The sequence below is a fragment of the Odocoileus virginianus genome, chromosome 17, assembly GCF_023699985.2.
Source record: "Odocoileus virginianus isolate 20LAN1187 ecotype Illinois chromosome 17, Ovbor_1.2, whole genome shotgun sequence".
NCBI classification, from domain to species: Eukaryota; Metazoa; Chordata; class Mammalia; order Artiodactyla; family Cervidae; genus Odocoileus; species Odocoileus virginianus.
Window position 1 is genome coordinate 11,174,362 of NC_069690.1, and position 25,428 is coordinate 11,199,789.

Genomic DNA, 25,428 nt, shown 5'->3' on the forward strand with positions numbered 1-25,428 from the left:
AATATAATAAGTCACATATACAGAGTCCAAAGTTAACATTACATCCAATGGGGCAAGACTGGAAGCTTTTCCTCTAAGATTACTAAAAAAGGCAAGGATGCCCTCTCTCAGCACTACTGTTCAACACAGTATTGTGAGGTCTAGTCATAGCAACCAACTCAAAAGAGAGGGGGGAAAAAAGGAAAAGAAATACAAGACATACAAATGGTTAAAGAAAGAAACTTTCCTCTCTAGATTACGCACACACACACAAAATTCAACAAAGTTGCAGGATACAAAATTAGCACTCTTAATTTAAAAAAGTAAGAATTTTAAAAAATCAGTTTTTTCTATTTATTAACAAACACTAATTTAAAAAAAAAGAAATTAAGAAAACAATCTCATTTGCTATACCACCAGATTTATCAAATTTGTTAATATTTTCAAAGAACTGCTATTGATTTTCCCCATCATTTCAGTGCTATTTTGTTGACTGCTGGTCATATTTCTATTATTTACTTCAATTTTGTCTTGCTTTCATTATAATTTGCTGTTTTTAAATTCTCTTGATGGAGAGCTAAGGTTTTTAAATTAGGACCATTTTTCTTTTCTACTATAAGAATTTAAAGCTATAATTTTCCCATTAAAGAATAATATAGCTATAATTATATTCTATATAATATATAGAATTATTATATATAATATTATTATATATTATATATTATATATAATATATGATATGTTCTATTTCTATGCTCACTGCATGCAAAATATTTTCTAATATCCTTGAGATTCTTTCATATCATAATTTCATTCTATTATTGATTTCCATTCTTTAGATTTGCTTTATGGACAATTATATGATCTACCTTGGGGAATATTCCAGATATTTTTGAAAAGAATGTGAAGTCTGTAGGTTGGAAGGTGGGGAGTTTCAGATCATATTGGTTGATAGTGCTAATCAAGTCTTTAAATCTATCAATCTCTTAAAATTTTTGTATTGTTTTTCCATCAATTATTGAAAGTACAGTATTTAAATCTCAAACTATAAATGTTAGCTAGAATTTCTTCTTTCAGTCTGTCAGATTTTGCTTAATGGTTGTTGCCCTATGTTGTTATATGTTGTGTTTATACATTATCATTTTATCCACCTATTACACTGACCCTCTCATCATTATAAAATGTCCTTCTTTTTATCTGGAAATATTTCTTGACTCAAAATCTTTTATCAGATATTAATATAACCACTCCAATTCTATTACCGTTACTGTTTGCATGGTACATTTCTTACAACCTTTTACTTCAGCCAATTATGTCTTTGAATCTAAAGTGATTCTGGTCTGATAATCACTCTCTTTTAACTGGAGTCCATTTATAGTTAATACAATTACACACATAATTGGATTTAGGTCTGCCATTTTCCATTTACTTTCACGTCTCAGGTGTTTGTTGCTCTGATCCTCTTCCTTCGTATTAAACAAGTATTCCTAATGTTTACTATTTTTATCTTCTGTTGATTTTTTGGGAGCAATTTCTTAGTGATTTGCTATATAGGTTTAAGGTGCTTTATAGAAAACAGGATTACAGGTTAATTTTAGACTTAATTGTGATAAATTACAGCTCCTTGCTTCAACATAGCTCCATCTCTTTTCCCACTCCTTTGAGATACTACTGCCTCGCGAATTGTCAACTAAGAAACATCTTATTCCCTAAAACAATCTTCCTAAAACAAATATATATATGTATGTTGGTAGGTCTGCTGCTGTTCCAAAGGTCTCTGAGACTCTTCACATGTCATCAATTCTTCCTCTCTGTTCTTTTCAAATCGGCCCCAAACTGAGATCGCAAGCTCAGGCTACAAGAGCACACATTATCCTATTCATCACCTACCAAGTCTAATGAAAACACTGTTGAGCTTAGGTTTTTAACCTTCTATTCCAAATCAAGTAAATCCACCCTCTAAAAGGGAACTGCTTGTTTATATGGCCTACTCTGCTCTGGTTAAACTACCACACTCACCAAGCCCCTGGCAGATGTAGATACAAGAAATGTGAATACATGTTTATCACTTCTTTCTTAGCTTTCTGATCGATTTCTAGAGCCCTCACCCCCAAAATAGTTACTTTTGAAACTTTTGTCCGTAATGTACTTATTATCTGGGAAAAAGATATGCTTATCTCTCCACTTCATCATAGCTGGGAGTCATTCCCCAAATATCGCTAAATTTATACACACAAATCACCCCATATAAGTAGATAATGCTCAGTAAACTTATACAGTTGTATAACCATTACCACACTCTAGATTTAGGATACTTCTAACATTCCCAAAGTTTCTTCATGATGACTTTACAGCAGAATACCAACAAGTCCCAGACAATCCCTAGAGTGTATTTCATCTCTTTTGCCCCTTCTAAAAATTTTCAAATTTTTTCAAATAAATAGAATCATGCAATTCATCTTCCATTTCTTTCACTTACATATTATGTGGTTCAACCATGCCGTTTCAGGTATCATTCACTTCTTTGCATTGCTTACTTGTATTGCACAGTATGGAGGAACCACAACATGTGAGCTCAGCGATCAATTTTTGGCAATTTGGATTATTTACAATTGACTGCTATTATGTATAATGCTGCTATGAATATCTGCACACACATCTTCTTTGAAAACATGTTTATATCTTGGGCAGATACTTACAAATGGATTTGCTTGGTCATATGATAAATGTATACTGAACTTAAGAAAACTGCTTTCCAAAGTAGATACTTTCATCTCCCCACATCTTTTCCAACACTTTATACTGTATGTCTTTTTAATTATGGGCAATCTATTGGAGACAGAAATTAGAATGGTGGTCACCAGGGACTGTGAGAACAGAGGGGTGGGGAGATATTATTTAATGGGTACAGATAATGAAAAATTCTGGACATGGATGATAATGATGATTAGTCAACATTGCAAATGTACTTAATACCACTGAATTGTAAACTTAAAAAGTTAAATGGCAAATTTTACATTATATATATTTTACCAAAAGTGGGGGGGAGGGGGAGCATGCATTACAAATTATTTCTCTCATCTCTCTTTTCCATTCTTCCATTCAATTTTCAAACATGCTCGAGAGGAACACAAGAGAAAGAAGTCTTATAGGAGCAGTCTCCAGGAAAGTCTGATAAATATACTAAGGATTTGCTTTAGGATACATGGCATATTCACAGAGTTGTGCAATCATTATGACAATCAAATTAGAACATTTTAATCACCTAAAAGAAACTTCGTACCATTAACAGTCACCCTGCAACCCTCTGTTTTCTTCAAACTCCCAGCCCTAGGCAAACAATCTACTTTCTCTTTCTATAGATTTGCCTGTTCTGGACATTTCATAAAAATAGATTCATACAATACGTATTCTTTTGCAACTGGCTTCTGTCACCAACCACAATGTTTTCAAGGTTCATTCATTTTGTAGCATTAATATTTTACTTCTTTTTACTGCTAAATAATATTACATTGTATGTCTATGTCACATTCTATTTACCCATCCACTGATCAGTTAAAGTATATTTATTTGGGTTGCTCCCATTTTCTAGCTATATGAATAATACTGCTATAAACATTCATGAACAAATTTTTACACAAACATACATTTTCATTTTTCTTGGTTATATACCTCCAAAGAGCAGTTCTCTAGGAGACAGCTGCCCAATCAAATGGTAACTCTTTTCCACAGCAGCTGCACTGTTTTACATCCCCACCAGCAGGGTGCCAGGGCTCTCATTTCTGCTCACTGGCCATTGGTGTATTATTTCCAGAAAGATGTCTATTCAAATCCTTTGCTCATTTTAAAATAAGGCTATTTATCTTTTTATTATCCAGCTGTAGGAGTTCTTTCAATATTCAGAGAACATACACAAATGAATGCAGGTAAAAACAAATGGTGAGAGCTAAATATGGTCAAAAGCCTAGTTACCAGTAAGGTGTGATTGTCAATATCCTGGCTCTAACTTTTTATGACCACTATGTAAGATGTCACAGAGAGACATCCTGGGCAAACTTGGAGGAAACTGGGTGAAGGGCACATGGATATATCTGCAACTTACTGTGGGTCTACAATTACTTCAAAATTAAAAGTTAAAAATGTAGAGTATACCACAAGCTTTTTAATTTCTCTCATACTGAAGGGGACAAGTGGTATCTTGGTACAGTTTTGTCTTTCTCTGATAACAAGTTAAAACTATAGATTAAAAAAAAAAACTATAGATTTTATACCAGTTGTATATATTTTTTTCTGTTAAATATTTTATCCTTGCCCATTTTTCTATGTGAAACCAATCTCTTATCAGAGCCTCTTATCTTTCATGTATTATAACTCTGTACCTCTCTCTGCAGTACAGTTAGTATTGAGTGCTCTATTTGATGGTGCTAATACACAAGCCATCAAGCAAAAGGGCTCATTAATTGTGCTGAGTACCAAAACCTCCTAAAAATACACAGACTTCTTCGAATCTTCTTTTTATGAGCTTCACAAATATAACAACAACCAGATACTTTTTTACAGATTCTCTCCACTGCACCATCACCTTGCCTAAAATATCAAATTAATACCAAAGATATCCCAAATCAGTTGTCCTAAGACTTTATTTTCACTCACTATCTAAACAGGCTAAAATCCTGTGTGTGAGTAACAATTTGATATTATTAAAGCAAAGTACTTTAATTGATACAAGGTGGATAAGGCTTTATCATATGAACAAAAAGACAAACACCACAGGAACCACTAAATTATTATGAATTACACTTGTATTTACACTCAGGGCAAGAATAGCTCTAGTTTATGTCATCATTCTGGAGCATTTTTCTTTGATTAGAGACTTTGCCACCTGCTAACTTAAATTATGTAAATTTATAAAGGCAAATTAAACTGCTTATGCTTTTAAATAAAACATGGCAGTTAACACAGACAAAATGGACAGTCAACCAAATCTATACCTCTTTAATGCAGTTACCATACAGTGATCCTGCCACCATCAAATAATACTAATCAATTCAGCATCAGAAAGATGGTGAATCAAATTTTATATACTATCCCTGTAAACATGAAAATATCTTTAGTGAGGTCTCAATGGATTTAAATAGCAAAAGTGAACATAATGTCAGCTTTAGTTCCTAAGATGGAGATGGACAAGAAAAAAACACTACAGTTAAGGTCAAACATCAGTGGGAAAGGACTTAAAGTGATAAATCCATGACATTAACCACTGCAGTCTTTTTAACACAATCCAGCATAACTTAAAAACAGCGCTGTACTCCAACTGAACTATTTATCAGAGACAAAAATGTCTTCTTGACAAAAAACAGATTCATGTCAATAAAAGAAGGCAGTATTATACTGAAGAAATCTTGTTGCTTTGAAAAAATACTTATGATTCCTTAAAAATGTACATAGGAACTTCTCATTTATTTCCTGTCTTTTAACAGAATTTTGAAATCAATAAAAATTTAAGAATATGTTATAAGTAGGAATGGAAAGAGATTATGGTCCCAACAAATGATAGAAAAGATAAAATTTCTCAGGTTGAGCAACACTTTCAATTTTTTAACTTTTAAAAGCTAACATTTTACTATTCTTATTTCCTAATGAACAACTTCAGTTGTTTCCAATGTTAACAATGTACTTCTCACAGAAAAAATACTTTCATATAATCTACAGTCCATTTCCATATTCCAAATGTGAGAATTCCAATTTAAAGTTATAAAGAGCTAACAAAGAACTAGGGGGAAAAAAACAAACCACATTTGAAAACACAAGACCTAAGGCTATGCTTTTTGTATAAATTAAATTCTTTTTACTCATTATATAAATTAACGAGTTATAGCTCCATTTCATCAAAAATAATAGGAGATAACAGTTTCAACATTTAAATCACCACATATCAGTCTGTCAACAAATGCTAGATGTTTAACAGACTTAGGCATACCGGCCAAACTAGACAATATTGAGGAGGGTTGTTACTACTTAGTAAATGTGGGTGGCCTTGGAGGTGAATTAATTAAGAATCAAAGGACAAAAGAAAATAGTTGTTAACACTCATAAAACACTAAGCGTTTAACTATTTAATTCCAATTTAAAAAGAGAACATCTGTATGTGTCTATCAACTCGAGCTAATTAACACAACTGAAAAAAAAAAGTCATTACAGTCAACTGAAAAGTTTGCTAGCACTTCATTAAATAGAGTTTTAAACAGGAATACAAGCCTGTAACATATCTGGTTAACCACAAAGTTAAGATGGGAAAGGCAGAGAAGTATATTATTCAGATTTCAAATAAAATATAATAGCCAGATTCAATAATAGCCAGAATTTCAAAGATTTTTTTCTTTTCACTGCAGCACAGTCTGTATTTTTTTTAAATGCCACTTGATCTTACTATAGGAATTAATATATGAGTACCAGCCAAATGTAATCGCTCATCAAGATGCAGAACCATATATACTGGAAGCAGATTTTCTAAAAAAAGAATGCAATATTTAGGGTTAATATTCTAATGGCTCACATAATTATGTTCTGAAAACAGAACTAAATATAAGTTCTATGTTTATATTTAATATTTAAATAAATAATTTAATATAAATTAAAATAATTTGTACTTCCAAATCTTGCTCTACTCCTATCTCATTCTGGTAATCAATTTTAGATTGGGTACTTACAGCAAAGATCACAAGCCATTAAAATTACCTTCCTTTCAGAAATATAATTTAAAATCCATAACTATGATTCAAAAGAAAATACTGTTTATAAGTGCATGGGGGAGAAAAACAAAACCAAATCGGCTTATTTCTAGCAAGACTTACATAAGCATAGCATATTTTTCCATGTTTATCATCACTCTTCAGTTCAGTTCAGTTCAGTCACTCAGTCGTGTCCAACTCTTTGCGACCCCATGAATTGCAGCACACCAGGCCTCCCTGTCCATCACCAATTCCCAGAGTTTACGCAAACCCATGTCCATAGAATAGGTGATGCCATCCAACCATCTCATCCTCTGTCTTAAATGTTTCTAAACCTAGACTGTAAAAATGTTTTATATGAACATATAAGATCTATTTTTTATCTGAACATATTCTATTTTTCATCTGAACATATAATAAGTTATTACCACTTACATATTCTAATATACTCTTTGAGATTTTGTGTATTTTTTTTGTATTTGTCACGAAGTATCGGTAATAAAATTTGCAATAAAATTCATTAACATTATTGTCACTTATAACCACCACATGCATGCATGCCAAGTCACTTCAGTTGTGTCTGACTTTTTGCCACACTGTGGACTGTAGCCCTCCAGGCTTCCCTGTCCATGGAATTCTCCAGGCAAGAATAATGGAGTGGGTTCCATGCCCTCCTCCAAGAGAACGTCTCAACTCAGGGATCGAACCCACATCTCTTGTGTCTCCTGCACTGGCAGGTGGGTTCTTTACCACTAGCACCACCTGGAAAATGTAATTAGCTATAATTAGACTGATTCAGCTTATAGTGTCATTTTTTAATAAATGTCATTTTTTTAAAAAAAGGAACATTATTAAATGGTATAAAAGATATATCTATAATTATTTATTTATGGAACAAATGTCCTGATGAAGAGATAACAAGAGGATTCTATACAACCTCTATTTTAACTTCAGGTTTGATACATTAACAATGTTTGAAATAACAGGTTTTAACACGTTACTTCCCAGGTGGCTCAGTGATAAAGAATCTGACTCCCAAGCAGGAGACGCAAGTTTGATCCTTGGGTTGGGAAGATCCCCAAGATAAGGAGATGGCAACACACTCCAGTATTCTTGCCTGGGAAATTCCACAGACAGAGGAGCCAGGCAGGCTGCAGTCCACGGGGTCACAAAAGAGTCAGACACGACTTAACGACTAAATAGCAACATCATTTTTTAAAAGATTCTATGCCATTTATAGTGGGCTTACCAAGTGGCTCACTAGTAGAGAATCTGCCTGCTAATTCAGGAGACACGGGTTCAATTCCTGGGTCCAGAAGGTCCCCTGGAGGAGGAAATGGCAACCCACTAGAGTATTCTTGCCTGGAGAATCCCATGGACAAAGGAACCTGGTGGGCTACAGTCCACAGGGTCGAAAAGAGTAGGACACGACTAAGTGACTGAACAACAACAACAATGCCATTTATGGGGCTTCCTCGATGCTGCTAGTGGTAAAGAATCTGCCTGCCAATGCAGGAGACATAAGAGATGTGGGTTAGAGTCCCGTGTTGGGAAGATCCCCTGGAGAAGAAAACAGCAACCCACTCTAGTATTCCTGCCTGGAGAATCCCATGGACAAAGGAAACTGGAGGGCTACAGAGGGTCACAAAGAGACAGAAATGACTGAAGCAGCTTAGCACATATGCATGCCACTTATAATTATTATAAAATATTGGCTATATTCCCTGTGTTGTACAATAATTACTCATCATTTTTTGAAAAAAAAAAAAAAAATTCTAACCTGAAATAACCTTAACTTTCTACAATTCCGAATGAACACATCTCCAAGGCCAAACACATCTTGCATGATCTTGATCCCAAATGATACTCTTAGTTGCTCCATCCTCTCTGCACAAAGCGAACATCACAGGCATTACAGGCTCTTACCTGGCCTTCTCCAACTGTTTCAGTGTCGATGACTGTGATGATGCCTGGGACCAGAGGACTCCGCCTTGAATTACTATGGATGGCAACTTCATCTTCCGTCACACCTGAAGGTAGCGTGCCCGTCAGCTGGGTCACCACTTTCCCAACCATTGTCAAGCCAGTTTTCAGAGTCTAAACAATGAAAGGTAAATGTATCATTTTGCATCAGTACTTGGATTCTAAATAGAAATATGTGTTTTGATAATTCACATTAAATTCTTTATTTTCTAAGAAGCTCACATGTAGCAGTGCACTTTCACAGAAATTCAGTCTGACTTTTTATACAATCTTAAATTTTAGTTAGAAGATTGGTATTAGATTGAGTGAATGGTATCAGTAAGTACCCCCAAGTCAGCATGGTGACAATTAGGCCATGGGTAAATAATTACAGAGCTTGTTTCACATGAGAATACAATTATATTTGTATTAAAAATATTTATATTCTCCCTCTCCTCAATTCATGTAACTTAAAATATGTGAAATATTAAGAAATAGGAACTATGTGATGTTCTATTTTTTTAAAACTGTATACACCTAATTTTCAGTCTACTTTTAAGCATAAAAAAGACTAAGATACAGATAGAATCCATATGTGAAAATGACTTTCTCATTTAAATCTATAACATGATGCTATATAATACTGTATATCAAGATTTGGTATGCAGGTAATGCAGACTCCATTTAAGATACTTCAATTACTACATGAATGAAATGTCATAATATTAGTTAAAAGGGTTCTTTTCTCTCTAGAGACAGAAAACAATTTAATGCAATATTTCTAATATATTATTTCAATTAAAGACATGTTTCATAATAATTTAGTTCCATTTCATTCAAAACAAATAGATAAACTAACTCATCTGTATGTTTTCTTTTATGTGAATTTCATCTGATTATTCTCATAACCATTAACAAACAATCATGTTAAGTAATGGGACTTTTTTGTTTTCTCTGAAAGGGAAGAAAGCAAAAACAAAGAGAAAACTGTGTGATTCACACACATGAACTCTAATCATTAAAGCCAAAATAAACTGTCCAGTCTACATGGACATATCAAAAATTATGTACACTATAATAGACACATCCTCATTATTGTGAGGAAAAGTCTTTATTAAGATACTTTAATCCTCAATACTGTGACTTGCTCTTTTAAAATAATTATGGACCTATATTCTGACATATGCTACATCTAAATTTTATAAAGTATATTGCTTACACAGCATATCAATTATTAATTTATAAATGATAGGCAAAGAAGGTTGTTTATAAAGGCCTAAATGCAATTTAAGCAACAATCAGATGGAACTTAAAAAAAAGAAAAGCACAAAATATATGTATTATTTTACTGTAGCTATTAATATGTTCCATGGAACCTTTATTATGAACTCGGAATTGGTCAAGGCTCTTTAACCAAAAAAGATCTGGATAGATTTCCTCAAACACCTCGGGTTTGTAGAAGAGAAAACTGAGCCTACAGAAGTTAAGGAAAACGGCAGTTCAAACAGCCAGTCAATAACAAAGCCAGAACTCAAAACCAGGACTTGCTCCAAACCACTATCCAGTATTGCCCTGTAATCTATTCCTGACACTACTTGCGATCTGACACTTCATGAATTTAGGACACAACTGTATACTGGGAAGGAAAAAAGGAAAAATAAAGACTATCATAGTGTTTCCTAATAAATACTTAAATAAAACGACCAGCAGAGCCATTTGCAGAATTCAAGCAAAATGATATAACTTACAGCTGACTGAAACCAAGAAAAAGCCACAAATCAATTGTAACAGTTTTGTTTAGTGCTAAAAACTCAAACTGTAGTGATTAGAAAACACATTAGTGTTCTTCAATTAGCAGCCAAACATTTGTTTCAATAATTCACAAGAAATGACTTATACAAAGTCTGTTAGGCTGTTGTCAAGAAAGCCTCCAAAGGACCAACAAAACCAGGCGCCACAGTGTATTGATGTCAAAAGCTGGCCAGGAAGCCTGATTAACCTTTGAGATGCCTCAGCTGAGGTCCTCACTCCATTAATGCTAATGGAGATGCTCCCACTTCCACGGAGCTATCCCCTTTATCAAAGGAATGCCTTTCAGGTTTAAAGTCTTTGATTGTATATCCTCCCCATTTGCCCTTGAGCTTATTATTTCATGCTCTTATACCAATGAAAAGGAATAAAGCTAAAATAACTGGAGCACACAGAAAGTGGGAAGTAATGTACCCAAAGCAAGCCACAAGATAAAGGGAACAGTTAATACAAGAGAACTGGGAAAAAACTTCAGAAGAGGGGGAAAACAGAGTAGTACATTTCATAGTCAAAGGTGAATAAAGTATTACAGGAGGCATTAATGATGTTTCTCACCCCCCAAAAAACTTAGGGCCACTGGAGGCACCTTATTAGTGGACCGAAATCTAAAGCCCAAATTTAACAGCCTCAAATCTGTAATCTGTATAGTAAGTGACAGGAAAGTACTCTTATAGCTCATTAACTTTCAAAATAAGGTCTTAGGGTATAAAAGAGGGGTACTGAAAACTTTCTACTTTAGTAAGGACCTTTACCTTGGGAAGTTTGTTTCCATGTTAGAATCACATGTATCAATGAGCACTACTATCCTCACAATCTGAAGAATATTATAAGAATACTCACAGAACTAATCTGGACTGTAAAGTGCTGAACCTAAGACTATAATGTATGTGTCAGATAATCTACTGTGACCAAAACTTCAAATGAGCATGGTACTTATTCTGTTCTATTGCACAGAGATTTGCCAAAGGTCACTAGTCATCTTTAACCTTTCTCAGGCCGTATCAGTTGTCCTCCTTATCCATTAGGACTAATGGTGCTGCTCTCACAAAAGCTGTTAGTTGTCCTAAGAAGTTATCAGATAACAGAGAAAGCAGAGGCATTTTTATTAATCAATTTTATTAATCAATTCACCACGGTGGGGTTAAGACACATTAAAAGGAAAACGCAAACAGGATAGTTACAGGGTAACTAGGATATATGGACCAAGATTTAATAAATGTTTCAAAATAATCCAATTTGAACAATCTCAATATTAAAATCTTTCTTTCAACATGACCTCAGAGAATTTATTATTATTATATCCTTTATAAGGAAAGTCAAATAAATTATTTGGAAAGATGAATTTTAAGTGCTATTTGAAAATACAGGGGGGAAAAAAAGATTATTTCCTTGAAAACTTAATACAATTTATATTTACATTTATAATATGAGACATCAAAAAGAATTAAAAGTTTAATCATCTTTCTACATAACAAAGAGGTAACCTCTATGAAGCCACATTAAGAAGTTGTCATCAGGGAGAGAAAAACATCAATGATTACTTTGTCAGAGAAAGTGACTTAGTATAATCTTAAGGAGCACATACTGCATGGCTTTTAAATATTTTTTTCATGTCACAGCTCAACAAATATCATATTACCTAGAAATTATTGAAATGGTAAGAATAATAATAAGAAACTGTATTTTCTATTTTCAATATGATAGGCTATGTAAATTAGATCAATCCTTCCAATGAAAACAAGTAAGAAAACTAGAGTTTTTTTTTTTTAAACTCTGCTTGAAGATACTGAATATTTAACAAAATAGTGATGAATTATCAGGTCCGAATCCAAGAGAACAGGGAAATTCAGCTACGTGAGCTGGTATTTAGGCCTAAATGCACTGAATAATGGGCTTCCCCAGTGGCTCAGCACCAAAGAATCCACCTGCAATGCAGGAGACACAAGAGACCCAGGTTCGATCCTTCGGTCAGGAAGATCCCTTGGAGGCAGGCATGGTAACCCACTCCAGTATTCTTACCAGGAGAAGTCCATGGACAGAGGAGCCTAGCGGGCTACAGTCCATGGAGTCTCAAAAGAGTCAGACATGACTTAGTGACTCAACGACAACAACTAAGAGATTGAGTAGTACTTCTCATAGACTTGTGGTAGGAACTAGGTGGTCATGTCCAATGGGGTCTACTTTCCCTGCATGCTTCAGGTTGAAATATCAAGGGACACACAACAGAAATAAGAGTGAACTTGTACTAATCAGGATCTCACAGCTATTTCAGGTGACCTTATTTAGATAATTTAAGTACTTTCAATCCATGAAATTGGATAAAGATGATCCAAGCCTGAGAGCGTCACAGAACTCTGATATCATCTCAAACTAAGAATTTTTTCTAAAGATCTTTTAAATAAATTTTAGCAAAGAGTCAAGACATCATAAATGAGAACTAAGAGAAACAGTAAACAACAAAAACACAACAAAAAGGGAGCCAGATAATGGAATGATCAGAAACAGAGCAAGTTTACTGTGTTTAAACAGTTTGGCAATTTGGCAAAAACTGAATTCATGAGAACCAAAGACTATCACTATTTACTAAAATGTTTTATCAATACACACATTTTCGATTTCATCAAACCCCTCTGGTACATAGATTGAGATAATTTATATCATTTTCTCCTTTATTACGTTAATGTGGCAATGAGACTTACTGATTCTGAGTAATAAACCAGTCTTATATTATGGAATTATCCCAAATGAATTGTGACACATTACCCCTCTGTGTAATTTTTTCTGCTAATAGTTTATTTAGAATTTTTCATATCTATGTTAATGATTTAATGAGTAAGACAGGACTATAGCTTTCCTTTTTCATAACACTCTTGTTAAGTTTCAACATCAAGGTGACCTTGCATTATGAAACAAGATTAGGCAAAATCTGACCTTTTTATTCTATATGAGTCTTTGCAATATTGCCATTGTTTATTCTTTTTTTTAACTGAAGTAGAGTTGATTTACAATATTGTGTTAGTTTCAGGTGTACGGCAAAGTGATTTAGTTATACACATTTTTCAGGTTATTTTCCATGATAGGTTATTACAAGATATTCAATAAAGTTCCCTGTGCTAAAAAGTAAATCTTTTGTTATTTATCTATCCCATTGTTCATCTTAAACATTAGCTAGAATTCTCTGATGAAAGTTTCTAGATTTGAAGATATCTTTTTGTGAGGTTTTACTTTTTCTTAGTAAAGTTTTTATAGCCACTTAAACAACAAAGTACAGGAATTGTCATGTAAAAAATGTAAAATAATAAATTTCAAATTATACTACTTAATAAAAGTAATGTTTATGTTCTTACCATGGAAAACTGGAACTGCTTATATCTCAGAAGGTTAATTTACCCACAAGTTTCTAATATTGAGCAACTTACTAGAAGAAATTACATTTGGGGGAAAACTCATCCCAACTTTCCAATCTTTCCCATATAAAATATCCACACTTTGAATGTGAAACAAAGAATCATTCTAGATCTGATAACATTTTAGGAAAACAACTAGACAGTATTTTCAAAGAAATCTCAAAATATTCATGTTATCTAATTCAGGAATCCATAAATGCACAGAAAAAGACTACATAAATATAAGAAAAATGTTTTTAAAATATTTCATGACATTTAAGCACATGAGTTAAAAGAGTAGGGTACAACAGATGACAGGACATGTTGAGACCAGCAAGAAACGAGTGACTTTTGCATCATGGCTATATTTTTCCTTCATTTTATAAATGTATAAGCAAGAACATGAATAAGCACTAAAACCAGGGTAAAGTAGTTAAACAAAAATTAAACATTAATCACTTTATTTAGGAGTTAATAGCAGAAACTTCTCTTTTGTCAGAGGTAACAGTGAATTGCAATCAACACCAATTTCACTGGTGACTAATGGCCCATTAGGGTGCTGTCATCAACACAATTTCGTAGAGTTTCAGTGTAGAAGACACGAGTGTGTTCCTCACAGTTCACAATGCTGTGGTGTAGAAAATTAGGGAGTTTGGACTTGTTTTTTTTCAAAGCACATCAAGTCTAGCCTCATTCCAGTAAGTCTATTTTCAGCTAACAGTTAAACAGCTAAACAGTTACTGAATGAAGCAGGTCACTTTCCTTTTAAGTAGGCACACAAACACACAATTATACCAAAGAAGAGCTGGAAAATTACCCCTGGTCACACAACTAAAAATTATTCAGAATAACAATACAGTGAGCTATCCTGACCAAAGTGCGTGACACAGATAAGTCAGAAAGAAATTTAATACTTGAGAACTAGATCTCATTGGTATATTGTAAATTAACTAAATAACACGGATGTTGCCTTTACTGTGTTTCAGATTTCTCTTCACTGAGCTAACCGTCATAACTTTTTCATACGCAGTGGAGAAAAGTAAGCCATTCCTACAAAGATTCTGAAATCTAATATACGCTGCTGTAAGCAAAAAGCCATTCAGCATTTTCCTTTGACTGAAAACTACGTAATGCTCCCTCATCAAACCCCATCATGGAAGCATTTGTGACCAATCTTGAAGTATTTCTGTATCTGTTTCACATAAAACAGTGTGACCTTTGATTCCCTCCCTGTGGTGTGTTGTAAACTGTTGTTCTTTTCTGAATAGTTGTGCTTTCTATTACATGCTGTCATTCAGATTCACTATGTCATCCCTATTATTAGAACTGTTTTGTTGTATACTTCACAATTCAAAAGAACGGTGATTATAAGCATACCTTATAATCAGCATAAAGTTTATGAGCCATCATCAAAATGAACCCTCGCGCATACACAAAAAGAACTCACTCGACAAACATTCCGGGGGGCAGTTCTGTGACATCAAAGAACCTCTGAATTCACCAGGGCCTTCACTCAAGTTTTCTTAATGAGTAATATTCTTTTTGTGTCAAGAAGATTCATAAATGTTCAAAAATGCAAAGGGATGTCAGTATGGGTAGAATGATGCAAATCACACACACACAAAAAAATAGAATCCAGAAGTCACTACTTAAAATATGCAAAGCTTCTTTCCAAAGTAATTAGATAATAGACTTCGACCTAGCAAACAGACATAAATATTTTAAACTGGATAAATGCAAACCTTAAAATCATTACAAGAGACAATAAAGTGTGATTTAGGAACCTTAAGAGATTAAATACCTAATCATTTAGGCACCAATTCTCAGGTGACAAAATAATTCTGACTTACTTCCTAAATTTGTTCCACACTTGTGAGTGAAAAGGGAAGGGACAATCTCAATACAATTCAGGAGAGAAATGTGATAATTACTCCGCGTAATCAAACCTCCCAGAAGCTCCAGGCTACTCACTTTAGCAGCACTAATGACTGTGGCAGTGTAAGACTGAATGTTGTCTCCACAGGCTCCACCACGGGACTGATGGCATCGAATCAACTGGAGAGAGAAAGAGAGTAACCATTCTGTTAAACTGTTTAACTCTACAGGCTCTTAGGATACAGCTTATTTACCACACAGAATGATGGTGATGGGTGGGAATGTTTGCATGAGCCCTTTTTCGACAAACAGCTAAAAGCCCTGCTGAGACACTTTTACCCCTTTTTATAATCTATCGGTGCCACTCAGGCAGTTTCATGCTCAAATACGATTTTTAATTACAAGATGAATAGTCTTTAAGAATTCATAAACTGAAATGGTAGGATTTGAGATCTGGCAGACTTTCCACAAATAAATTTTAGAAACATAATCAAAGGACTTAGCCATGACTTCCTAACATTAAATATTTAACATGCTAGCAAATTGGAGGTTTTGTCCTTTTAATTCCTACATAAAGATAGCAAAAGGAAACTTTAAAAAACAGACAAAAGAGTGTGCCATATTTCCATTTTCGATTGTGTTTGTGGGAAAGTGGCACAAATTATGCATAAATCAACTATGACACATATAGTAGCTGTCCACTTCAGAGGGTTCACTAGTTTTAACATCGGAATGGAAAAGACACGTCCTTATTCATGTCTAATGTAAATAACTAACTTGCCAATTTTCAAACTGAATCACTAGTTTCACATGCACGATTCTCTCATGTGTTGAGCAATAAACCGGGACTGAAGCCTCCACTGCCCCTATACTTTCTAAATTTAGGTTTAAAAAAAAGAAAGGGAAATATAAAAATCATTAGCCATATTTTTACACCTAAAACTTTTTAATAAAATGGCAACAGACTATTAGAATAACTCCACATTGTGACATGAATTATTAAAAGCCTATAGAAATCAGAATCTTCCTCTCCCAAAATATTTTTAAAAAATGGCTTAGATAATTTAAAACCACCCCACCTGATAAAAATTAATGCATGAACTTCTTATTCTTTTATTTTAAAATTGAAATTTTCTTCATCTCTGACATTAAAAAGAAACAATCCCTTAAGACAACAGTGGTGAGGTATTTCCCAAATCACAGGTAACTGGTAAATATAATTCCACACATGGGAAAAGAAAGAGTCATTTTAGCTAATGAAAAGAATCTCCCTCATTCACCCACTCACTCATTCATTCATTCACAATTACACACTAGAAGAATTACGAAAATTATCCCTCTGCTGCCTCCTGCAGGACGTGCAAGGAAAGACATTATCTTAGAAACTACCATCTCTACCCAGTCTCTGCTAATTAAAATCATCAATGAAAACAGGCCATACCTCTTCAATTCAACTAAATCTGAGTCAGCATTTCTACATAAACATAACTAAGCCAGAATTCTATTTAAAACTCAGACCCACTGCAAAAATTATATTTGCATCTGAGGTACATCAAAATGAAAGATAAATCAGAAATTTCTATAGTGCAAAATTCTTACTATGCCCAAATTCTAGGAAATACTGGTGAGTGAAAAAAGCAGTGTACAAAAGAACATATATATCTATACACACACACACACATATAAAATGTTATCTTTTAGGAAAGAAAGGGAAATATATATATATCTCAAACACATGATAAAATATATAAGCATATAAATAAAACAAATATAAAAACAAACATACACAATTACCTACCAAATAATACATTATTTATACATTATGTATTATTTGATACACAATACATAATTGAATAATACAATGTAACAACAATGGAGGAAGGAAAAAAAAACAGACAAAGGACAAACTAACTCAAACAGCCTATGAACACAGCATTTGATTTTATATCTTCAGTCTTAGGAAGTAATAGAGAGAATTGCAAGAAAATCCTGAACTCTTTTTAGTTGGTTTGATTTTTGTAGCAGTGTGAGCAAGCAATTCTGCAATTATTTTTATTATAGAACTGAAGAGATGAAGAAAACATGCTGATGCCATGGTCTCCTATCCAAAACAAAGGACATATAAATAGGAAATGGGGGACAAAGAGAGAGAATCCTGTGGAAATGTCAATGTCAACTCTTCATGTCCAAAATGTATTATGTACATATGGAAATACATGGGTGCACAAATATGCATCTATGTATATTTGCCTATTTATGTGTATATATAGAAATATGTGTGGGTTTATAAAATGCATGTTTGTGAACTCTGTCCACTGGAAGAGTCTAGAAGCAAAAAGACCCCAGTACAGAGAACACATCTACTGGACAAAGTTTAAGTATCTAATATCACTGTTGATTTAAAAAGAACCAGTAAAATCAGATGATTCCAGGGCTCAGACAGGGCAAGTACAAGATGCATCTGGACACAGTCTTATGATAGCAGGTAAGGAGAGTATTTTTAATTTTGATGAAGCCACAACACAATGTCACAAGAAGCAGACTAAAGGGGCTCTTGTTGATTGACTCTGGGACAATCTGAAAACCAAAATAATTACAGACAGAAAAATATTAAAAACCACTGAAAAAAAAAGGAATCCATGAGCCCATATCAAAAATACAGATACAGTAAGATTTTAAAAAGATGGGGAAGTTCTTGATTATAACAGAGAGCCAAATACCCACTGGTGGAGAGTGGAACTGGCATTAACTTGGAATATTCGTAGGAAAGACTGATTTAGGCAAGAATCATCAATGGGTGCTAAGATTAGGTAAAGCTAAGATTTTGATGAAAAGTAGGATATAACCCTCCTCTTTCCAAATTATCTATTGGTTACCAGAGGGGAAAAAAATGTGATTATTCAGTACGGAAATTGGACAAGACCCTGACAAAATTAGCATCACCAACAAGGAACAGATGTGTATCATGTACCTCCAGATGTGATGCTGTGGGAATTACAGAACAACCCTCGTGCACTGTTCCAGCCAGAAATACAGAACCCGGTTATAATCAAGAGAAAACATCAAAAAGCTCAAAAGAAAAAGCATTCTATTAAAATAAAAAGAATAAGGTAGAGGATTATACTCTTCAAAATTACCAATCCTGTAAAAGACAAAGAAAGAAAGGGACACTCCTACAAAATACACTACCTGCTCCTAGATTGGATTCTGCACCACAGGAAAGAAGTTTTTTACAAATCACAAGATAGGGTTAATTGACAAAATTGGAACAGGGACAGTATAGCCGATAAAAGTAGTTTTTCAACATTAAATTGGCTGATAACAAGCATTTTGGAGGCACTGAGATATATACAACTTCCTCTGAAATGGTTCAGAGGTCAAGCTGAGTCAAGAGTACATGCGTACTGCTTATTGGACGATTTTGCGTCGCCCAATTAAAACAAAACCAAACTAGTAAGGTAAACATTCATTACTGGTTGTGAATTACCTTTGGAAAACTCAACATATGCTCCATAACAAATATTCCAACATGGGCTCTGCTTACCTTGTTTTCTGCATAAGCAAGCCAGCGACTCCCAAGAGCAATAGGATTCATGTTGGGTCCGGGACAAGGGTAGCAGCCTGAAATTTATCAAAGGGCAATATTAAGAAATTTCTTAATAACTTTTCTGCTGGTACATCATATTTTGATGCCATAAAAACAGAAAAATCAAGTGCTTTTCTTTTTTTTTTTTTCCCAAATCTCACATAAAATTCTCATAACCTAGCTATTATTTTAATAGCTAAAAGAGGTTCCTTTTTTGTCCTCCTCTACAGTTTCCTTTGGGTTTTGACTCTGTTACAATAAGAAACAAATCTGGGAAGAACTGGTATTCGCTTTTCACAAAAATTGGGCATTTTAGTTATTCCTAGAATAAGAGAGAGAAGCCAAGAAGAACCATGTGAAGTTCATAACCCTACAGTTTCAAAAGTCTAGCAAAATCATCTGAAGAAGAAACAAAGTATACAATTGACTCTCGAATTTAAGGGCAAAGAAAAGGAATATGTACACCTATAATGAAATGACAAAAATATGGAAGGAAGGAGGTAGAAGGAGTAACTTAGGTATGGGGCCAACAGGGAAAAGAAATCCACAAAGGGTGCATTAGTAGATGCTGGGGAACTAATTTACACAATCCTGAGCATTTCCTTTAAGCATCCAACTTCATTTTTCTTGCTTTCAGCCAAGCCAATAACAAATTGGTAGAAAGGATTATTTTGTGGTTCTCTTCCTAAAAAAAAATTAATCCCATATTCCTGACAGTGGACACCCACACCATGGAAATACCAATGCCATCTTCCTGAACTCCACTGAACAAGATATAACACAGTTCAGTCAAGTAAGTGGTATCTGTCATCCATGAGGCTCTCATCTCCCCTCCTGACTATTCCAATAAGGTCTCTGGGCAGAATGCCGTCATCATCAACTATACAAAACAATATTTCAGTGTCTCACAGAACTGCTTTTAAAGGACTACTCAAAGGAGACTGGAGAATCAAAGGACACAAAAAGCCTACCCTAAAGAATTTTAGGTCTATCATTCCACAAGTATCTCATTAATATTTCACAAATACTTTTCTCTAAAATGTACACTAGAGCAAAGGCCCCCAACCTCCGGGATTCTAATGCCTGATGATCTGAGATAGAGTTGATGTAATAATAATAGAAATAAAGTGCACAATAAATGTAAAAACTGTCTTCCATGAAAACAGTCCCTGGTGCCAACAATGTTGGGCACTAGAAGATCAAACTGAGGTTATCTGTTTCATAGTTTGGGTCTCAATTTGGAATCTAAATTAATATAATGAGACAGACAGGCTTTTATAAAAATGTAACTTTTCTTACCACAGCCAAAAAAAAGGGAAAAAACAGCCAAACTCCATGAAACACATGAGCGTAATTGGAAAAAAAAGCATAATTGGAACAGCATGAACAGCACACCTGAAAATATCTTACCAGCAGAAAGTCAGTCTAGTAACTGATCCTGAGAGGAAGACAGCTATCAAGGCATGAACAATAATTAACTACTTTGACTTCTACTGTCAAAAATAAAAAGAATTTATATGTTCAGTAACATACTTACTATCTTTTTGCTTTATTTTCTATCTTCCTCCCACTTGATAAAGATCAAGCGTTTGTGTCTTTTGTTCACAGCTGAATCTCTACTGCCTAAAATAATACCTGACAAATAGCTTAATAAATATGCTGAATAAATTAAACAATGTACCTAAATATTAACCCACCTTAATATTTATAAGGCACCTAGGCAAAAAAAAAAAAAAAAAAAGTCATCTACTGAAGAAAATTTTTCAAACAGTGTGCTTGCCTACTCGTTAGGTTAGGCTTTCTGCATTCACTTTAAAGACACTTTTTAATAGAATCTTCCTTAACTGTACACTCATGCTTCCCTGAACTCAGGAAGGCCTTTGAGTAGCAATTTCTGAACTGATAATGCTGTTGTTTTCACAACCAATTAGAGAAGCACAAGTCACTGTTGTTTCTGATACCCTTTAGTTTTCACTTTAGCTCCTTCAACTCCATCAATTTTGAGTTTACTTCTCTTTCTTTTTTTTTTTTTGCTACATTGAGCAGCCTGTAGGATCTCGATTCCCTGGTGAGGGATTGAATCTGGGCCCTGAGCAGTGAAAGTATGAAGTCCTAACCACTGGACCGCCAGGGAATTCCCTGAGTTTTCATTTTTAAAGAAGATGAGGAACTTATAAAGAAGATATGATCCTAGGAGAAAGTCCATATGTCATATGAAAATACAAGGTACCAGCTTTATAATTTGCTGCTCACTGTTAAAAAGAGATCTTTTCTGTGTATTTCAGAGTTTAAAGGATGGTGTCTAGAAAACTTTGGATTTCTGAAAAATCTGCTTCTAGGTAACTGTGATGTTACTATAATCACTGAATGAATATTATGGACATATACATAGAAAAAAGGACTTCCCTGTTGGCTCAGCGGGTAAACAACCCACCTGCAATGCAGGAGACACAGGAAATGTTGGTTCAATCCCTGGGTGAGGAAAATGCCCTGGAAGCGGAAAATGGCAACCCACTCCAGTAATCTTGTCTGAAAAATCCCATGGACAAAGTAGCCTGGTGGGCTACAATCCAAAGGGCTACAAAGACTCAGAGATGGCTGAGTGACTTAGTACACAATATAATATAAAGACAACATACTTTAACATATATATCACACAGTATTTACATAGTAGGTTTCATTATTACACTCCCATCTAATTCATACCAAAACATACTTTATCTGCCTGCCAATATAAGAGACATGGGTTCGATCCCTGGGTTGGGAAGATCTGCTGGAGGAGGAAAATGGCAACCCACTCCAATATTCTTGCCTGGAAAGTCCCATGGACAGAGGAGCCTGGCAGGCTACAGTCTACGGGGCTGCCAAAGAGTTGGACACAACTTAGTGACTAAACAACAAATATACACATTCCACATACACTTTCAGAGCTGGAGAAAAGAGCATAAACATGGTCTCTAAGAAAATTTCCCCTTTTAAAATGTAATGTAAAAAAAGTACCAAATGAAAACCAGAAATAAATACCTGTGAATTGTGGCATTATATTAGAGGCAACTAATCTCTTGAATTTTAAAGTCAACATGTGCTTAGTCGCTCAGTCAAGTCCTATTCTCTGCAACCCCAGGGACTGTAGCCCACCAGGCTCCACGGTCCATGGGGATTCTCCAGGCAAGAATACTGGAGTGGGTTGCCATGCTCTCCTCCAAAGGATCTTTCCAACCTAGGAATTGAACCCACGTCTCCTGCATTGCAGGCAGATTCTTTACCATCTGAGCCACCATCTAACTTAATTCTGATAAGTTTTGCCTCAACAGATCCTAATAAGTATATTTGCTTTCCAAACACTAAAGAATATTAAGGAAAATGTAGTTCACAATTCTTCATTTCACTTTTTGAGTCAATGCTTTTAGAAAGCCAGTGGACCTCAAGAATTAGAGTGTACTGGAACAAAAGCAAATTGTTTTTCTGCTCTCCAAAACACATTTTACAGCTAGAATCAGCAGACCATCAGCCTCGCAGCACTATCCCAACTTTATAAGCATGACTCCTTTAAACATTAACCACTGCCTCCAGCTAAACTTTGAAAACAAGTGAAGGAAAACAACAACCACCACCACCACCTAAATCTTTACAATACTAGGACTAATTCTAACAAGTTTACAATGTTTGTGAACAAAGTAAAAGAGAACTGGATAGTAAAAAACCGCAAGTTTACAAATTTAAATAAAGGTAAGATCCACGAAAAGCCCCGCTACATGAAGATGATTCCATAACTAAAAGACTGATGCAATTTTACATGGTGTTCTCGCAGAATAGGGGCCCTACTGGAGAGAAGGCCTGAACTCATTTTGAAATACAAAGGATTTAACTACTCTCTGTAACACCCTGCTTTATTATCCTTGAACAGCTCAAAAAATTTCACACCTTTTTGGAAAAAAACAGATGTCTGCATTTATGATCAACTGACTTTCAACAAGGCTACCAAGACAAGTCAATGGGGAAAGAATAGTCCTTTCAACAAATGATGATGGGCCAACTGGATATCCACGTGCAAACAAATGAGACGGAACCCTGACGTCACACTGCATACAAACTGGAAAAGACTTAAAGCTAAAGCTTGGAACAAAACCGTGTAAATCTTCATAACGACAGGCAATGCTTTCTTAGTGCAAGTGTGCTCAGTCATGTCCGACTCACTGCAACCCTGTGGACTGCAGCCGGCCAGGCTCCTCTGTCCATGAGATTCTCAGGCAAGAATGCTGGAGTGGGTTGCCATTCCCTTCTCCAGGGGATCTTCCCGACCCAAGGATCGAACCTGGGTCTCCTGTATTGCAGATAGATTCTTTACCATATGAGCCTATTACGTTTAGATCTGTGATTCTTTTTGAGTTAATTATTGTGAAGACTGAGTAGTCTGTGTCTAGATTCAGTTTCATGCCTATGAATGTCCAGTTGCTCAGCACCATCTGCTGAAGACACTATCTTCGCTCTATTATGCTACCTTTGCTCCTTCGTCAAATATTTATTTCTGGGCTTTCTATTCTGCTCTGTTGATCTATTTATCTGTCCTTTTGCCAAAACCACACTGTCTTGATTACTGTAGTTTTATAGTAAATCCTAAAGTTAGGTAGCAACATAGAGGAAACTTAATATTATTAAATGAAATAAGCCAATCTGAGAAGGCTATATACTATGATTCCATCTATATGACATTCTAGGAAATCCAATGGTTGCTGGGAGTGGCGGGGGGGGGGCGGCTGGGGAGGGCAGAGGTAAACAGGCAAAGCACAAAGATTTTTAAGACAGTGAAAATAACCTGCATGATATTACAATGATGTATATACAGCAATATGCATGCACACATGTGTGTTCAGTCGTGTCTGACTCAGCAACCCCAGGAACTATAGCCTGCCAGGCTCCTCTGTCCATGAAATTTTCCAGGCAAGAGTACTGGAGCGGGTTGCCATTTTCCTCCTCCAAGGGATCTTCCTGGCCCAGGGATTGAACCCACATCTCGTCTCTCCTGCATTGGCAGGCGGATTTTTTACCACTGGGGCCACCTGGGGAACCATATACGTCATTCTACATTTATCGAAGTCCAGTGATGTACAACACCAAGTGTGTGTCCTAAGATAAACAATGGACTTGAGTGATAATTATGTGTCAATGTAGGTTCATCAAGTGCAACAAATACATTACTCTGGTGAGGGACGCTGACAATGGGAGAGACTATGCATGTGTGGAGCTGGGGGCACATGGGAAATGTCTGTGCCATCTGCCCAATTTTGCTGTGAACGTAAAACCACTCTAAAAATGTAATATTCTACTATGTTCAGTGAAGGACACAAAGTCACAAAAGACCATACACTGAATGAAGTTCAGAAAGGACTATAAAAACCTTTCCAGAAAGACATAAGGACATAAAATATTAAATACCACTTCTGAGATTTATTTGACCATCTTACTGCCGATTAATGACCCTCTTAAGATTCCATGAGCTTTGAATTTAAAACTTGATTTTATTTTCACTTTATTTTTTATGTATACAAAACAGTAATGCCATTGAAAGGCTCAATGGGTAAGAATTATTAATATGTGCAGAGAATAGGGAAGCCATGTGATTTCATGGCACACATGTTTAGAATCCACCTCATACTGCACACTTGCCTGGGCTATAAAAACATCATGGTAGCCTAGACTTTCATATATTGATGGGAACCCAAAAGAACAGGGTTTTAACTTGAACTGATCTTAGATGCCACATTAACCTGCCAATCTCTCCTTATGGAAGTTACAAGCTTCCTTAGAAGCATAAAAAGAAAGGCTCCTCTTCTCAAAATTAAAAATAATTTTGCATTTTAAAGATCCTTTAAATACATTCCTTATTATTCACCACTAACATAAATGAAGAATACACATTGTAACACTAAGAAATAACAATAGGACTGTAAGGAATAAATTTTCCTCCTCAAAGCAAAAACAGAAGCCAATGGAAAGAGTTACTTACTACACAATCCTTTGGTCTCTCCGGAGACTTCATATCTGAGTTTAAATTTAAGCACACTGGAAATGACTGCTAATGACATCTATCAGTCTTTGT

The 25,428-nt window shown here is 35.0% G+C and overlaps 1 protein-coding gene across 10 annotated transcripts in view; it reads right to left on the reverse strand.

Moving 5' to 3' along the window:
- Positions 1-25,428, reverse strand: part of BCAS3 (BCAS3 microtubule associated cell migration factor) — a 581,826-nt gene that overhangs the window by 411,736 nt on the left and 144,662 nt on the right. For all 10 annotated transcript variants that reach the window (XM_070478583.1, XM_070478586.1, XM_070478587.1 and 7 more), the window contains exons 10-12: positions 19,287-19,363; positions 15,839-15,922; positions 8,637-8,807 (exon numbers count right to left, since the gene is read on the reverse strand). In XM_070478583.1, coding sequence (XP_070334684.1) covers positions 8,637-8,807; positions 15,839-15,922; positions 19,287-19,363 — 332 coding nt within the window. The remainder of the gene's footprint in view (positions 1-8,636; positions 8,808-15,838; positions 15,923-19,286; positions 19,364-25,428) is intronic.